The sequence below is a fragment of the Rattus rattus genome, chromosome 2 (genome assembly GCF_011064425.1).
Source record: "Rattus rattus isolate New Zealand chromosome 2, Rrattus_CSIRO_v1, whole genome shotgun sequence".
Lineage (NCBI taxonomy): Eukaryota > Metazoa > Chordata > Mammalia > Rodentia > Muridae > Rattus > Rattus rattus.
This window is the reverse complement of record NC_046155.1, coordinates 138,402,503-138,420,149: the sequence shown is the minus strand read 5'-3', so window position 1 is coordinate 138,420,149 and position 17,647 is coordinate 138,402,503. Positions and strand designations below refer to the sequence as shown.

At 40.6% G+C, this 17,647-nt stretch overlaps 1 protein-coding gene across 1 annotated transcript in view; it reads right to left on the bottom strand.

The window, feature by feature from the left end:
- The window catches only part of LOC116894297 (cytochrome P450 2B3), a 40,644-nt gene extending 23,261 nt beyond the window's left edge, over positions 1-17,383 (bottom strand). The window contains exons 1-2 of the mRNA XM_032896001.1: positions 17,195-17,383; positions 96-258 (exon numbers count right to left, since the gene is read on the bottom strand). Of these exons, the coding sequence (XP_032751892.1) occupies positions 96-258; positions 17,195-17,365 (334 nt within the window). The 5' untranslated portion in view covers positions 17,366-17,383. The remainder of the gene's footprint in view (positions 1-95; positions 259-17,194) is intronic.
- Between the last annotated feature and the right edge of the window lie 264 nt (positions 17,384-17,647).

The following is a 17,647-nucleotide window of genomic DNA, read 5'->3' as shown; positions in this document are numbered from 1 at the left end:
GAGAATCCTGGGTCTTTCCACAGAGGTTGGGCCTCATCTTTCAAGCTCACTTCATTGGCCCACTTCCTCCACTCCACACTTGTCCCATATCTCACCATATTCCTGCATAATTGGCTGAAGCACAGCAATTATTCTCCGGCCAGAGAAAGCTTCAGCATGGTCCACCAGAGCCTCCCTTATGGTCTGTGTCCCACACAGCATGACCACAGGCCTAGGTCCAAAGTATACTGTGAACACATCTCCATGTTTTTCTTGAAGCTGCCAAGCATAAGGGTAATACGGTTGTGATTAGCCAGCACAAAAGTTGATGTCAAACTCTTAAACCACTTAGGAACATATTGGTAAATAGCCACCAGCTGCCATGGCCACCCTTCCCCTTCTGAGGACCTAATCAGTGCACCATATGCCAGAGCAAAGGATCAAGGGCAGCATATACTTAAAATCCTGGCACTGGGGAGGTAGAAGCCAGATAATCAGTAATCATCTTTGGATACAAATCTAGTTGGAGGCCAGCCTGGACATATGACCCTATCCCCAAAAATATACATGTAGATAAATAGATAGATAGATAGATAGATAGATAGATAGATAGATAGATAGATAGAGGTATAAGTATAGGTATAGATGATAGATAGATAGATAGATATAGATAGATATAGATATAGATATAGATATAGATATAGATATAGATATAGATATAGATATAAAGATATGGGTGTAGAAACACATATATGTCCAAGCCCATGCCCTTCACTCTACACCAGAAGTTCCTGTAATCTCATCTAGAAATCATCCTTCCTGTGACCCAGCATCAACCTAATCAATGCCTCCTGACAACAGTCAAAGGGAATGGCCCTGCCCCACCCACTAGGTTACTTGGGGAGAAAATGGATGATCCCTGGTGTTGGTCCTGACTGTCTACATTACAGACTGTTGGGAAACTACACGGCAGTACAACCATCTCTGGGCATCTCTAGGGAATTGGTACCAGGAATATCAAAACCTTCCAGTGCTGAAAGCCCTTGAATAGAATGGTGCATGTTTGCAAATAACCCACCCTCATCCTCTTGTAACATTTAGCTCACTCTAGATTTCCATCTAGTTAATTGAATTCAGATGCTATGGAAATGGTCAGCACTTGGGTTGTTTAGAGAATAATTCTATGAAAAACAAAACTATACGCATGTTGGATTTAGATGTATTTAAGGTTTCAGATGGGTCACTCCATTAAATCTTTTGCAACAATGTACAGTCAACATCTCAGATCAATGATATGAAAGAAACTTGAATAAATGAATTGAATAACTTGAATAAATGTTAACATGGAAGCAGGTTTTTTGTTTACATTTTCTGCATTAAGATGAAATTCAAACACAGGACAGTCCACGCACTTATTGGAATGGTGGGAAGGTAGTGACTACCAGGGTGTAAGACAGAATCCAATCTTGATGATAACTGATCTGCACCTGAATAATAAGCCTATACTCATTAAGAAGATACACTGGGGGTTGGGGATTTAGCTCAGTGGTAGAGCGCTTGCCTAGCAAGCGCAAGGCCCTGGGTTCGGTCTCCAGCTCCAAAAAAAAGAAAAGGAAAAAAAAGAAGATACACTGAACTGTGCTCTTTTGGGTGATGACCAACTTCAACAATGTCTTTCCTCAAAAGATATAGTTGTGACTGGAAATGTGACTCAGTGGCTGGGGCACTTGTGGTAATGCAAGGCACCTGAACTTAGTCTGTCTCCTATGTCACATAGCTAGTGACTGTAATGCCAGATTCGTGGGATTTTGATGTTCACTTTTGGCTTCTTCAGAAACCAGGTATGCATTTGTGCACTTACACATTAAGGCACATGCATATAAACACAATTATGATGACAGATAAGAGAGAGGGAGAGAGGGAGAGATGACAGATGAATAGATGAATAAATATTTAGATGATAAAATAGCAGAACTAGAGAGATAATAGATGATAGACAAATATATATTGACACATAGATAAATGATAGATGATGATGATGAAGATAGATAGATAGATAGATAGATAGATAGATAGATAGATAGATAGATAGATAGATAGAACACATTTTTAAATGTAATAGTTGGGACTCAGCAGTTAAAAGGACTTGCTGCACAGCCATGAAGATCAAAGTTTGGATTCCACCACTTATATAACAAGTCAGGGGATTTATATGTGCCTCTGACCATAGATTATAGTATTGGAGGGTTAAGATAGAAGATTTCTGGGACTTACTGACTTTCAGACCCAGGTTCAGGGAGGGACCCTGATTCAAAAGACTAGGCAGAGTGATAGAAGAAGGCACATGGTGCCCTTCTATGGTCTCTGCCTCACAAACACTTATGTGCACCCAATTTGAAATATATTCACACATTTAAGCATACATACATACACACATACATACATACATAGGGCTCATAAATACGCATATTTTAAAAGTTATAGTTAAGGTTACATTAAAATGGTAGGTATCTTCTTCTGAAAATTACTTGCTGGTTTCCCTACATCTCTTCTAACATCTTTAAGAAAAGTTTCACCATGACATAAGTCAGTGCATTCACTGAAACCTATATTACTTAGTTCTGCTAGTCTTCCCAAAGCTCTGCAGTGTACCCATGTTTACAAAACTAAAATAAAAGTCTTCCACGGTCTACACAGCACTACCTGACCTGACCTGACCTGACTCCATCAGTTCTCTTGCTGCTCCATTCCTCACTTATTTTGCATTGATATAAGCCCCATGTTGTTCCCATATCCTCTTTCTCTTCAAGTTCTATCAGCAACAATGCCATCCTGAGCAACCTGTCTGAAACAGCTGCCCTTTTCTTCTTGCCTGGTCCATGTGCTAGGCCTTCAAAATGATGTTCTCCATGGTTTCACATGCTAGAAGCTTGGTCCACAAAGTGGTTGTGTTGAGAGGCGGTCCAACTTTCAAGTACTGGAGCCTAATGAAAGATATGGGTTCCCCCCAGGCAGTTCCATAGAATAGCTTAATATGGATCAAGCAAAGAAGACTGAATTCTTGGAGAATTTGTTATAATAAATGAAAATCATCCAACATGGTGAACTTCAGGTTTTGTGGGACCAAGCTACCAGACAGGAATAAGAACTTGTAAGGTTGGGTGAGCTCAAACCCCAGAAATCTCAGAGATTTGAGAAAAGCCACAGCAGAGTTGCTTCCTATTTGTCTTTGTCTTTGAATGAAACAAAGACATGTCCAGTAGCATCAATCCTGGAGTCCTACAGAGCTTAGGGAAGACTAGAAGAACTAAGTAATATAGGTTTCAGTGAATGCACTGACTTATGTCATGGTGAAACTTTTCTTAAAGATGTTAGAACAGATAATGAGAGATCTAGACAGCCTTGAGACCAGCCAATGATCTTCCTTTCCTGAGTATCCTCATTTCAGTCCCCTAAGAGGAATATAAATCTCCATTTCACAACAAAAGTGTACATACCCAAACTCCACCACCAATAAAGCAATACGAACAAGCAAAGATCATCTCTGACAGCTACTTCCTTAAAGATCACCTAAAAGAGCTGTGCCTAAGAGTACTAAAGAAGGATTTTTCTATTCCCCCAGTCCTGTTTCTCAGTGCTCACTCCCAATTGAACCAGAACCTGTTCAACTTGGTCTCACCTTCAACTTTCCTGCCTGACATGCAGACTCCTCGAGGGGAACCATATACCACAGATCCCTGTTCCTGAAATCATCTCCAGGCACTACACTGGTGGTACCTGGTTACTAACTGAGGAGAATGAAGTACACAGTATTTTTCGCAGACCCCATTGTTCCTCTTTCATTCTGGTATATAGCTGTGTCCTACAGCCCAGAGGAAAACATTGACTGGGGACTTCTTCTTCCATCCTTTGTTCTGCCTATTCTGGGCCAGCATGCCAGCTGCATCCATATACCCAAACAGTGGTATGACAGTTAGCCTGTTGTGCATGTTACAGATTTTAATTTTCTCTTATATGTTGTGACATGTTAGAGGGATCCTCCCTAGAATCTGAAAAAAATGTACTGTTTAAACATAGAATGTCAAACTCCTTAGAGAAAAATGATGCAAGTAGTCATTGCATTATGACAGAGTATTATGGGGAAAGTTACAGTACTTGGGGAGAGTTCCACTTTCTTCAGTGATGCAGCTGCTCATAAGTTGCTCGTGTTCCAATAAATAGTCCCCATATCCATACTGATTGAAGGAGCCATAATTGCTTCCAAGTAGGAAGGGGCTTCAGAGGAAAAGGTAAACATGAGAATGAGAAAGGAAGGAATTAGATATTCAGAGAATATTTTAAAAATAACAAATTAAATAGGACTTGACATTTTCAACATGTGGAAAGCACATATTTTAAAACACTTATAGCCAGATGGACCACACCTACTTTCATTCCAGTACATGAAGTATTTAGTCGGGTGGGTCATTAGGTTGGAATATGGTGACATTGTCCCAAAACCTACTATTTTTAAAGTGAATAGAGCATTGCTACAGGTGCATCATCTAATATAAACCAAGAATTAGCAGGAATTTGAGGTTGTTGCCAATTGGCTCTACACAGAACACACCCTACAGAAGAGAATTCTGTGTGGTACCCTGAACTTCAGTGTCTAGCTCTGGACACACTCTTCAGTCCAGAGGAGCTTTTTCAGACCTCTGAGGGAGTCCTCCTTCCCTGTGGTACTCTTCTGGGCCAAAAGACTAACCAGTTAGGTCTGCACAGAAGACAGGCAACAAAGATGAATTGTGCATGATACCCTGAACTCCGTTGTGTAGCTCTGGACTTGCCCTTTGGTCAAGAAGAGACTTGTGGAACCCCAAGAACATTCTGCTTCCTCTTTGACGCATGCAAAGATCCAAGAACTACCACCTTGGAACATGGCCTGAACAGTCCCTTGCCAGTGGGGTCTAACAGCAGAGTCAGGTACCCTGACTTCCATTGCAGGCCCCATGGCTCCATACACCTTTCTAAGAGGTTCTGTTGTCATCAAGATCATCCAGCTAACACAAAAGAAAACCGGATTACTAAAGGACAGCATAAGAACGCAATCAACAGGGTTGGGGATTTAGCTCAGTGGTAGAGCACTTGCCTAGCAAGTGAAAGGCCCTTGGTTCAGTCCCCAGCTCTGAAAAAAAGAGGAAAAAAAAAAGAATGCAATCAACAAGACCCAGGGCAATATGGTACTACCAAAGCCCAGCTATTTTACTACAAGAAACCCTGGATATACCAAATGAAGCTGAATCACAAGAGGATAATCTTAAATCCAATCTTATAAAGATAATAAAGGCCTTTAAAGAAGAGATGAATAAATCCCATAAAATTACAGATAAATACAATCAAACAGGTAAAGCACTTGAAGGGGACATGGATTGGAAAAGAAGGTAAAGTATCGTACTGTAAAAACTCATACATTTGGTAAACACCTTCAGCAAAGTGTCTAGATAAAAGAGTAACTCAATAACTCAAAGAAATCAGTAGCCCTGCTTTATATGAGTGATTAAACAGGCTAAGAAAGAAGTTTGAGAGACAATACCCTTCACAGTACCTACAAATAATATAAAATACTTTGGTGTAACTCTAACCAAGCAGATGAAAGACATATATTGACAAGAACTTCAAGTCACCGAAGAAAGAAATTGACAGAAATATCAGAAGATAAACAGATCTCCCATGCTCGTGAATCTGCAGGATTAACATAGTGAAAATGACTATCTTACCAAAAGCAATCTGCCCATTTCATGCAATTCCCATCAAAATTTCAGCACAAATCTATTCAGGTCTTGAAAGATCAATTCTCAACTTTATATGAAAAACAAAAAGGCAAGGGTAGTTAATACAATCCTGAACAAAAAAAGAACTTCTAGAGGTATCATTATCTCTAACTTTAAGCTGTACTACAGAGCAATAATAATATAAACTGCATGGTATTGGTATAGAAACAAATAAGTTGAATGATGGAATGTAATCAAAGATCCAAGAATAAACACATATACCTGCAGATATTTGATTTTTGACAAGGAAGACAAAGTCACACAATGGAAAAGAAAGAGCATCTTCAACAAATGGTGGTGGACTAACTGGATGTCTGCATGTAGAAGAATGCAAAGAGATCCATATATCACCCTGCACAAAACTCAAGTCCAAATGATCAAAATTCTCAACTCAAAACTAGATACACTAAATCTAACAAAACAGAAAGTGAGAAATAGCCCTGAACTCATCAGTGCAGGAGACAACTTCCTGTACAGAATGTCACTGACTCAAGCACTAAGGTCGACAATTAATACATGGGATCTCATAAAACTGAACAGCTTTCGTAAGCCAATGGACACTATCATTAGGACAGAATAACAGCCTATAGATTGGGGGAAAAGTCTAACCAACCCCATATCTGACAGAGGACTAATATCCAAAATACATAAAGAACTCAGGAACTTACACACCAACAAACAAAATAACCTTAAAACATGGGGTACAGAGCTAAACAGAGAATTCTCAAAGCAGGAAACTCATTTGGCTGGGAAAAACCTAAAGAAATGTTCAATATCCTTCATTAGTCATTGTTAAGTCATCAGGGAAATGCAAATTAAAACAAACCTGAGATTCCACCTTATACACATTAGAATGGCTATGGTGAAAACTTCAAGACAGGGCACATGCTGGCAAGGTTGTGGAGCAAATGGAACACTCCTACACTCCTGGTGAGCGTGCAAATTTCAACAACCACTCTGGAAGAAAATTGGTAATAGTTCTACTTTGAGACATAGCTATACCATGCCTGGACATACACACAAAAGATGCTCCACCAACCCACAAGGACACTTGCTCAATTATGTTCACAGCACTCTTATTCACAATATCCAGAAACTTGAAACAACCCAGAGGTCCATAAGCTAAAGAATGGATAAAGAAAATGTGGTTTATTTACATAAAGAAATACTATTCTGCCATTAAAAACAAGGACATTGGCTCCCAATCCCCGTAGGAGAGAGAGCTCACCGCCCGGACAGGCAGGCACTCATGAGACTGCAGAGCAGAAGAGACCACCAATACTGCCCACCCCTACCCACATCCTTGGACCAAGAGGAAATGTATATGACCTCTGGGATCCAGTGGATAGGGGCACTGGAGCTGCAGGTCCCCTGCGCCAGAGACACCTCTGGAACCTGAAGGGACTGGATCAACAGTTCCCTGCACCCAAATCCTGGGAGAGGGAGAGCTAAATCTTCAGAGAGGTAGACACGCCTGGGAAGCCAGAAGAGACTACACTGGACCCACATTTCTGACTCCAGAGGAAAACACCAAATGCCATCTGGGATCCTGGTGCACGGAGGCTCCAGGAAAGGGCAGCGCAGGTCCTCCTGGTTGCTGCCCTCGCGGAAAGCTCATAAGCAACACCCCATGAGCAAACTTGAGCCTCAGGACCACAGGTAAGACCAACTTTTCTGCTCCAAGTGACCTGAGGGGTGAACTCAGGACACAGGCCCACAGGAACAGCTGAAGACCTGGAGACAGGAAAAACTACACGCCTGAAAGCAGAACACTCTGTTCCCATAACTGGCTGAAAGAAAACAGGAAAATAGGACTACAGCACTCCTGACACATAGGCTTCTAGGACGGTCTAGCCACGCTCAGAAATAGCAGAACAAAGTAACACTAGAGATAATCTGATGGCAAGAGGCAAGCGCAGGAACCCAAGCAACAGAAACCAAGACTACATGGCATCATCGAAGCCCAATTCTCCCAGCAAAGCAAACACGGAATATCCAAACCACAAAAGCAAGATCTAGATTTAAAATCATTTTTGATCATGATGCTAAAGGACTTCAAGAAAGACATAAAGAACTCCCTTAAAGAAATGCAGGAAAACGTAAATAAACAAGTAGAAGCCTATAGAGAGGAATCACAAAAGTCCCTGAAAGAATTCCAGGAAACCACAATCAAACAGTTGAAGGAATTAAAAATGGAAATAGAATAAATCAAGAAAGAACACAGGAAAACAAACCTGGATACAGAAAACCAAAGGAAGAGACAAGAAGCCGTAGATACAAGCATCACCAACAGAATACAAGAGATAGAAGAGAGAATCTTGGGAGCAGAAGATTCCATAGAAATCATCGACTCAACTGTCAAAGATAATGTAAAGCAGAAAAAGCTACTGGTCCAAAACATACAGGAAATCCAGGACTCAATGAGAAGATCAAACCTAAGGATAATAGGTATAGAAGAGAGTGAAGACTCCCAGCTCAAAGGACCAGTAAATATCTTGAACAAAATCATAGAAGAAAACTTACCTAACCTAAAGAAAGAGATACCCATAAGTATAAAAGAAGTCTACAGAACTCCAAAGAGATTGTACCGGAAAAGAAACCCCTCCCATCACACAATAGTCAAAACACCAAATGCACAAAATAAAGAAAGAATATTAAAAGCAGTAAGGGTAAAAGGTCAAGTAACATATAGAGGCAGACCTATCAGAATCACACCAGATTTCTTGCCAGAGACTATGAAAGCCAGAAGATACTGGACAGATGTCATACAGACACTAAGAGAACACAAATGCAAGCCCAGGTTACTGTATCCTGCAAAACTCTCAATTAACATAGATGGAGAAACCAAATATTCCATGACAAAACCAAATTTACACAATATCTTTCTACAAATCCAGCCCTACAAAGGATAATAAATGGTAAAGCCCAACATAAGGAGGCAAGCTACACCCTAGAAAAAGCAAGAAACTAATCGTCTTGGCAAAAAAAAAGAGAGAAGAAAAGCACACAAACATAACCTCACATCCAAATATAAATATAACAGGAAGCAATAATCACTATTCCTTAATATCTCTCAACACCAATGGTCTCAAATCCCCAATAAAAAGACATAGATTAACAAACTGGATATGCAATGCGGACCCTGGATACTGCTGCCTACAGGAAACACACCTCAGAGACAAAGACAGACACTACCTCAGAGTGAAAGTGTGGAAAACAACTTTCCAGGCAAATGGTCAGAATAAGCAAGCTGGAGTAGCCATTCTAATATCGAATAAAATCGATTTTCAGCTAAAAGTCATCAAGAAAGATAAGGAAGGACACTTCATATTCATCAAAGGAAAAATCCACCAAGATGAACTCTCAATCCTAAATAACTATGCTCCAAATACAAGGGCACCTACATACATAAAAGAAACCTTACTAAAGCTCAAAACACACATTGCACCTCATACAACAAGAGTAGGAGATTTCACACCCAACTCTCATCAATGGACAGATCATGGAAACAGAAATTAAACAGAGACGTAGACAGACTAAGAAAAGTCATAAACCAAATGGGCTTAACATATGTTTATACAACATTCTATCCTAAAGCAAAAGGATATACATTCTTCTGAGCTCCTCATGGTACTTTCTCCAAAATCGACCATATAATTGGTCAAAAAAACGGGCCTCAACAGGTACAGAAAGTTAGAAATAATCCCATGCGTGCTATCAGACCACCACGGCCTAAAGCTGGTCTTCAATAACAATAAGGGAAGAAAGCCCACATATACGTGGAAATTGAACAATGCTCTACTCAATGATAACCTGGTCAAGGAAGAAATAAAGAAAGAAATTAAAGACGTTTTAGAATTTAATGAAAATGAAGGTACAACATACCCAAACTTATGGGACACAATGAAAGCTGTGCTAAGAGCAAAACTCATAGATCTGAGTGCGTGAAGAATGAAGCAGGAGAAAGCATATATCAGGATCTTGACAGCACACCTAAAAGCTCTAGAAAAAAGAAGCAAATACACCCAGGAGGAGTAGAAGGCAGGAAATAATCAAACTCAGAGCTGAAATCAACCAAGTAGAAACAAAAAGGACCAGAGAAAGAATCAACAGAACCAAAAGTTGGTTCTTTGAGAAAATCAACAAGATAGATAAACCCTTAGCCAGAATAACAAGAGGACACAGAGAATGTTTCCAAATTAACAAAATCAGAAATGAAAAGGGAGACATAACTACAGAATCAGAGGAAATTCAAAAAAATCATCAGATCCTACTACAAAAGCCTATATTCAACAAAACTTGAAAATCTGCAAGAAATGGACAATTTCTGAGACAGATACAAGGTACCAAAGTTAAATCAGTAACAGATAAACCATTTAAACAACCCCATAACTCCTAACGAAGTAGAAGTCATTAAAGGTCACCCAACCAGAAAGAGGCCAAGTCCAGACGGGTTTAGTGAAGAATTCTATCAGACCTTCATAGAAGAACTCATACCAATAGTATCCAAACTATTCCACAAAATTGAAACAGATGGAGCACTACTGAATTCCTTCTATGAAGCCACAATTACTCTTATACCTAAATCACACAAAGACCCAACAAAGAAAGAGAACTTCAGACCAATTTCCCTTATGAATATCGACGCAAAAATACTCAATAAATTCTTGCAAACCGAATCCAAGAGCACATCAAAACAATCAACCACCATGATCAAGTAGGCTTCATACCAGGCATGCAGGGATTGTTTAATATATGTAAAACCATCAATGTGATCCAATATATAAACAAACTGAAAGAACAATACCATATGATCATTTCATTAGAGGCTGAGAAAGCATTTGACAAAATTCAACACCCCTTCATTATAAAAGTCCTGGAATAGCTAAAACTATTCTCAACAATAAAAGGACTTCAGGGGGATCCACTATCTCTGAACTCAAGCAATATTACAGAGCAATAGTGATAAAAACTGTGTGGTATTGGTACAGAGACAGACAGATAGACCAGTGGAACAGAATCGAAGACCCAGAAATGAACCCACACACCTATGGGCACTTGATTTTTTTACAAAGGAGCCAAAACCATTCAATGGAAAAAGATAGCATTTTCAGCAAATGGTGTTGGTTCAACTGGAGGTCAACATATAGCAGAATGCAAATCGATCCATGCTTATCACCCTGTACAAAGCTTAAGTCCAAGTGGATCAAGGATCTCCACATCAAACCAGATACACTCAAACTAATAGAAGAAAAACTAGGGCACCATCTCGAACACATGGGCACTGGAAAAAATTTCCTGAACAAAACACCAATGGCTTATGCTCTAAGATCAAGAATCAACAAATGGGATCTCATAAAACTGCAAAGCTTCTGTAAGGCAAAGGACACTGTGGTTAGGACAAACGGCAACCAACAGATTGGGAAAAGATCTTTACCAATCCTACAACAGATAGAGGGCTTATATCCAAAATATACAAAGAACTCAAGAAGTTAGACAACAGGGAGTCAAATAACCCTATTATAAAATGGGGTTCAGAGTTAAACAAAGAATTCACAGCTGAGGAATGCCGAATGGCTGAGAAACACCTAAAGAAATGTTCAACATCTTTAGTCATAAGGGAAAATGCAAATCAAAACAACCCTGAGATTTCACCTCACACCAGTGAGAATGGCTAAGATCAAAAACTCAGGGGACAACAAATGCTGGCAAGGATGGGGAGAAATAGGAACACTCCTCCATTGTTGGTGGGATTTCAGACTGGTAAAACCATTCTGGAAATCAGTCTGGAGGGTTCGTCAGAAAATTGGATATTGAACTACCTGAGGATCCAGCTATACCTCTCTTGGGCATATACCCACAAGGTGCCCCAATATATAAAAAAGACACGTGCTCCTCTATGTTCATAGCAGCCTTATGTATAATAGCCAGAAGCTGGAAAGAACCCAGATGCCCTTCAACAGAGGAATGGATACAGAAAATGTGGTACATCTACACAATGGAATATTACTCAGCTATTAAAAACAATGCCTTTATGAAATTCATAGGCAAATGGTTGGAACTGGAAAATATCATCCTGAATGAGGTAACCCAATCACAGAAAAACACACATGGTATGCACTCATTGATAAGTGGCTATTAGCCCAAATGCTTGAATTACCCTAGATGCATAGAACACATGAAACTCAAGACAGATGATCAAAATGTGAATGCTTCACTCCTTCTTTAAAAGGGGGAACAAGAATACCCTTGGCAGGGAATAGAGAAGCAAAGATTAAAACAGAGACAAAAGGAACACCCATTCAGAGCCTGCCCCACATGTGGCCCATACATATTCAGCCACCCAATTAGACAAGATGGATGAAGCAAAGAAGTGCAGGCCGACAGGAACCGGATGTAGATCTCTCTTGAGATACACAGCCAGAATACAACAAATACAGAGGCGAATGCCAGCAGCAAACCACTGAACTGAGATCGGTACCCCCATTGAAGGAATCAGAGAAAGAACTGGAAGAGCTTGAAGGGGTTCGTGACCCCTTATGAACAACAATACCAAGCAACTAGAGCTTCCAGGGACTATACATGGACTGATCCTGGACTCTGACCTTAGAGGTAGCAATGAATATCCTAGTAAGAGCACCAGTGGAAGGGGAAGCCCTGGGTCCTGCTAAGACTGAACCCCCAGTGAACTAGACTGTTGGGGAGAGGGCAGCAATGGGGGGAGGGTTGGGAGGGGAACACCCATAAGGAAGGGGAGGGGGGAGGGGGATGTTTGCCCGGAAACCGGGAAAGGGAATAATATTCGAAATGTAAATAAGAAATACGCAAGTTAATAAAAAAATAAATAAATAAAACTCCTGGAAAGAAGAGGAATTCAAGGCCCATACCTAAACATAGTAAAAGCCATATGCAGTAAACCAGCTGCTAACATTAAAATAAATGGGGAGAAACTTGAAGAAATCCCACTAAAATCGGGACTGGACAAGGCTGCCCACTCTCTCCCTACTTATTCAATATAGTTCTTGAAGTTCTACCCACAGCAATCAGACAACAAAAGGAGATCGAAGGGATACAGGTTGAAAAAGAAGAAGTCAAAATATCATTACTTGCAGATGATATGATAGTATATTTAAGTGATCCCAAAAGTTCCACCAGAGAACTACTGAAGCTGATAAACACCTTCAGCAAAGTGGCTGGGTATAAAATTAACTCAAATAAATCAGTAGCCTTCCTCTACACAAAAGAGAAACAAGCTGAGAAAGAAATTAGGGAAACTACACCCTTCATAATAGTCCCAAATAAAATAAAATACTCAGTGTGACTTTAAACAAACAAGTAAAAGATCCGTATGATAAGAACTTCAAACCTCTGAAGAAAGAAATTGAAGAAGACCTCAGAAGATGGAAAGATCTCCCATGCTCATAGATTGGCAGGATTAATATAGTAAAAATGGCCATTTTACCAAAAGCGATCTACAGATTCAATGCAATCCCCATCAAAACACCAATCCAATTCTTCAGAGAGTTAGACAGAACAATTTGCAAATTCATCTGGAATAGCAAAAAACCCAGGATAGCTAAAACTATCCTCAACAATAAAAGGACTTCAGGGGGAATCACTATCCCTGAACTCAAGCAGTATTACAGAGCAATCGTGATAAAAACGGCATGGTATTGGTACAGAGACAGACAGTAGACCAATGGAATAGAAATGAAGACCCAGAAATGAACCCACACACCAACAGTCACTTGATTTTTGACAAAGGAGCCAAAACCATCCAATGGAAAAAAAGATAGCATTTTCAGCAAATGGTGCTGGTTCAACTGGAGGTCAACATGTAGAAGAATGCAGATCGATCCATGCTTATCACCCTGTACAAAGCTTAAGTCCAAGTGGATCAAGGACCTCCACATCAAACCAGATACACTCAAACTAATAGAAGAAAAAGTGGGGAAACATCTTGAACACAAAAGCACTGGAGAAAATTTCCTGAACAAAACACCAATGGCTTATGCTCTAAGATCAAGAATCGACAAGTGGGATCTCATAAAACTGCAAAGCTTCTGTAAGGCAAAGGACACTGTGGTTAGGACAAAACGGCAACCAACAGATTGGGAAAAGATCTTTGCCAATCCTACAATAGATGTAGGGCTTATATCCAAAATATACAAAGAAGTCAAGAAGTTAGACTGCAGGTAGACAAATAACCCTATTATAAAATGGGGTTCAGAGTTAAACAAAGAATTCACAGCTGAGGAATGCCGAATGGCTGAGAAACACCTAAAGAAATGTTCAACATCTTTAGTCATAAGGGAAATGCAAATCAAAACAACCCTGAGATTTCACCTCATACCAGTGAGAATGGCTAAGATCAAAAACTCAGGTGACAGCAAATGCTGGCGAGGATGCGGGGAAAGAGGAACACTCCTCCATTGTTGGTGGGATTTCAGACTGGTACAACCATTCTGGAAATCAGTCTGGAGGTTCCTCAGAAAATTGGACATTGAACTACCTGAGATCCCAGCTATACCTCTCTTGGGCATATACTCACAAGGCACCCCAACATATAAAAAAGACACGTACTCCACTATGTTCATAGCAGCCTTATTTATAATAGCCAGACCTGGAAAGAACCCAGATGCCCTGCAACAGAAGAATGGATACAGAAAATGTGGTACATCTACACAATGGAATATTACTCGGCTATCAAAAACAATGACTTTATAAAATTCATAGGCAAATGGAGGGAACTGGAAAATATCCTCCTGAGTAAGGTAACCCAATCTCAGAAAAACACACATGTTATGCACTCATTGATAAGTGGCTATTAGCCCAAATGCTTGTGCTACCCTAGATGCACAGAACACATGAAACTCAAGACAGATAATCAAAATGCAAATGTTTCACTCCTTCTTTAAAAGGGGAATAAGAATACCCTTGACAGGGAATAGGGAGTCAAAGATTAAAACAGATGCAGAAGGAACACTCATTCAGAGCCTGCCCCACATGTGGCCCATACATATACAGCCACCCAATTAGACAAGATGGATGAAGCAAAAAGTGCAGGCCGACCCTAGCCGGATGTAGATCTCTGCTGAGACACAGTCAGAATACAGCAAATACGTAGGCAAATGCCAGTAGCAAACCACTGAACTGAGAACGGGACCCCGGTTGAAGGAATCAGAGAAAGAACTGGAAGAGCTTGAAGGAGCTTGAGACCCCATATGAACAACAATGCCAAGCAACCAGAGCTTCCAGGGACTAAGCCACTACCCAAAGACTATACATGGACTGATCCTGGACTCTAACCTCATAGGTAGCAATGAATAGCCTAGTAAGAGCACCAGTGGGAGGGGAAGCCCTTGGTCCTGCTAAGACTGATTATTGAAGGGAGGGCGGTAATGGGGGGAGGATAGGGAAGGGAACACCTATGTACAAGGGGAGGGATAGGGGTTAGGGGGATGTTGGCCTGGAAATGGGGAAATGGAATAACATTTGAAATGTAAATAAGAAATACTCAAGTTAATTAAGAAAAAAAAAGAATTATCCCTTGCTTTAAAAAAAAACAAAAACAAAAACAAAAAACAAAAAAAACAAGGACATCATGAATTCCTCCGGCAAATGGATGGAACTAAGAAATGTCAGTACAGTAACCAGAAAAAAAGATTACATGTACGGTATGTATTCACTTATAAATGGATATTTTCCATAAAGTACAGGATAACCACACTATAATCATCCTACCAAAAGAAGAAAATAAAACCAAACCAAACAAAACAAAACAAAAAATCCAAAATCAAAAAACAAAAAATAAATAAGGCCCAAGGGAGAATGCTTGAATCTTTCTCAGAAGAGGAAACAAAATAAATATCACAGTTTGATGGAAGTGGGGATCTGGGTGGTTGAGGAGATTTGGGAAGAGTAGAGTGGAGGTATCAAATTTAGAGAAAGCAGCAGAGGGAGAGGGGAAATTAGCAGGTGGGGCAATTTCAGGGACTTGCCAGAACCCTGGCATAGGGGTGGCCCCAGAGGGTCTATTGGGACAAATCTAGCTAACATTACTAGCAATGGGGGATATTAATCCAGAATTGGCCACATTTTTAGCCAGGCAGGACCCCCAATGGAGAGATAAGGACAACACACTCACAAAATCTTTGACTCAAAATGTGTCCCGCCTACAAAATGTGCAGGGACAAAGATAGATCCAAGATGGAAGGAATGGCCAGCCAATAACTGCCCAAAATTGAGACTCATCCCATGGCCAAGAACCAATCCCTAACACTATTAATGATACTCTATTATGATTGCAGACAAAAGCCTAGTATAAACTACTTCAGAGAGACTGTACCCAAAGGCCTATGGAAATAGATGCCGAGACCCACAGCCAAACATTACACGGAGCTCAGTGAGTCTTATGGAGGAGTTGGGGGAAGGATTGAGGGACCCAAAAAGGACATGTGATCCACAGGAAGACCAACACACTCAACTAAGCTGGATCCTTGGTAGATCCCAACCACAGGACAAGCATGGGTTGGACTTAGGCCCCCAGGCACATACGTAGCAAATGAACACTTTGGTCCCCAACAACAGGAAATGGGGGCTCTCCCTGAATCTATTGCCTGTCCTCTGAATCTATTTCCTGTTCACCTAACTGAGCTGCCTTGTCTGCCCTTAGTGGGTGAGTATGTGCCTAGTACTTCGGTGAACTGATGTGTCAAGGGAAGGCTACAGGAGGTGATACCAAGAGAGGTGTTCCCTTCTCTCAAAGGAAAAGGGAAGAGAGAAATGAGGGAGAATCTATGTGAGGGGATACTGGGAGGGCAAGGAAACTCATATTGGGATGTAAAGTGGATAAATAAACAAATAAGAAAATATATAGAAGAAAAGTAACTCTTAACAAAACAATTTGGGATTATTGCCATTATATCAGTTATTTTAATGGGAACTAGGGCCATGGAAGTTAATTGATTATTAATGAACACGTGATAATAAAACATGGAATCCCACCTGTAAAGACCAGAAAAGATAGTGCCAGGATCATATGCTTGGAGGTTGCATGGTGTTTTGTAATTCATTAACCTTACTCACTTTCATACCTACCCACCTCACCTCCTGACCTGCCTCTCCTCTCCTTTGTCCTGGAACACCTCAGGCTAATCTCTTTTGATTATTAATGAACAAGTGGTAATTAAACATGGAGTTCCACTTGTAAAGACTAGTAAGGATAGTGCTGTCAACTAGAAAACAAATCAGCATCCATCACCAGTCAGCATCTCACCCTCCCCTCAGCAACCTTCCCACTTGAACCTGCAACCTGGAAGGAGTACTTTGTTCTTCCCACTGAGTGTCCTACAAAGACAAAATTGGGAAAAGCCCACACTTAGACCCCATATAGGTCTCACCTGAATGAAAGACTTACGAAAGCCTCCTCTGTCCATCTGCAAGAGGTTTCCCAAGAGGGGTAAGGGACGGGGTCCTGGTGGAAGATGACCATGAACTTTTGCATGGCCCTTGACCAGGAATAGCAAGAAGCTGAGGAGGACAGCAAGGAGGAGAAGGACACTAGTCTCCATGATCCTGGTCTAATCAGACTCTGATTCACTGCACACTCCAGCAGGACTTTTGATACTGAACACACCTCTTCACAAGGTTATGCAACTCCAGCTGTCCCCACCTCCTGTCTCTTGTCGTCCAAGAGTGTGAACACCGTAATTCCTTCTTGAGATGCTGGTGACATGTTCATTTGGTATATCTATATTACCACAACTATAGATTTTTGGCAAGGACGCCATGAACCAGATATGCAGGAGAAAAGGGCATTTGGAGAAATGCCTTTCAGTTTCTGGGGGTGGGTA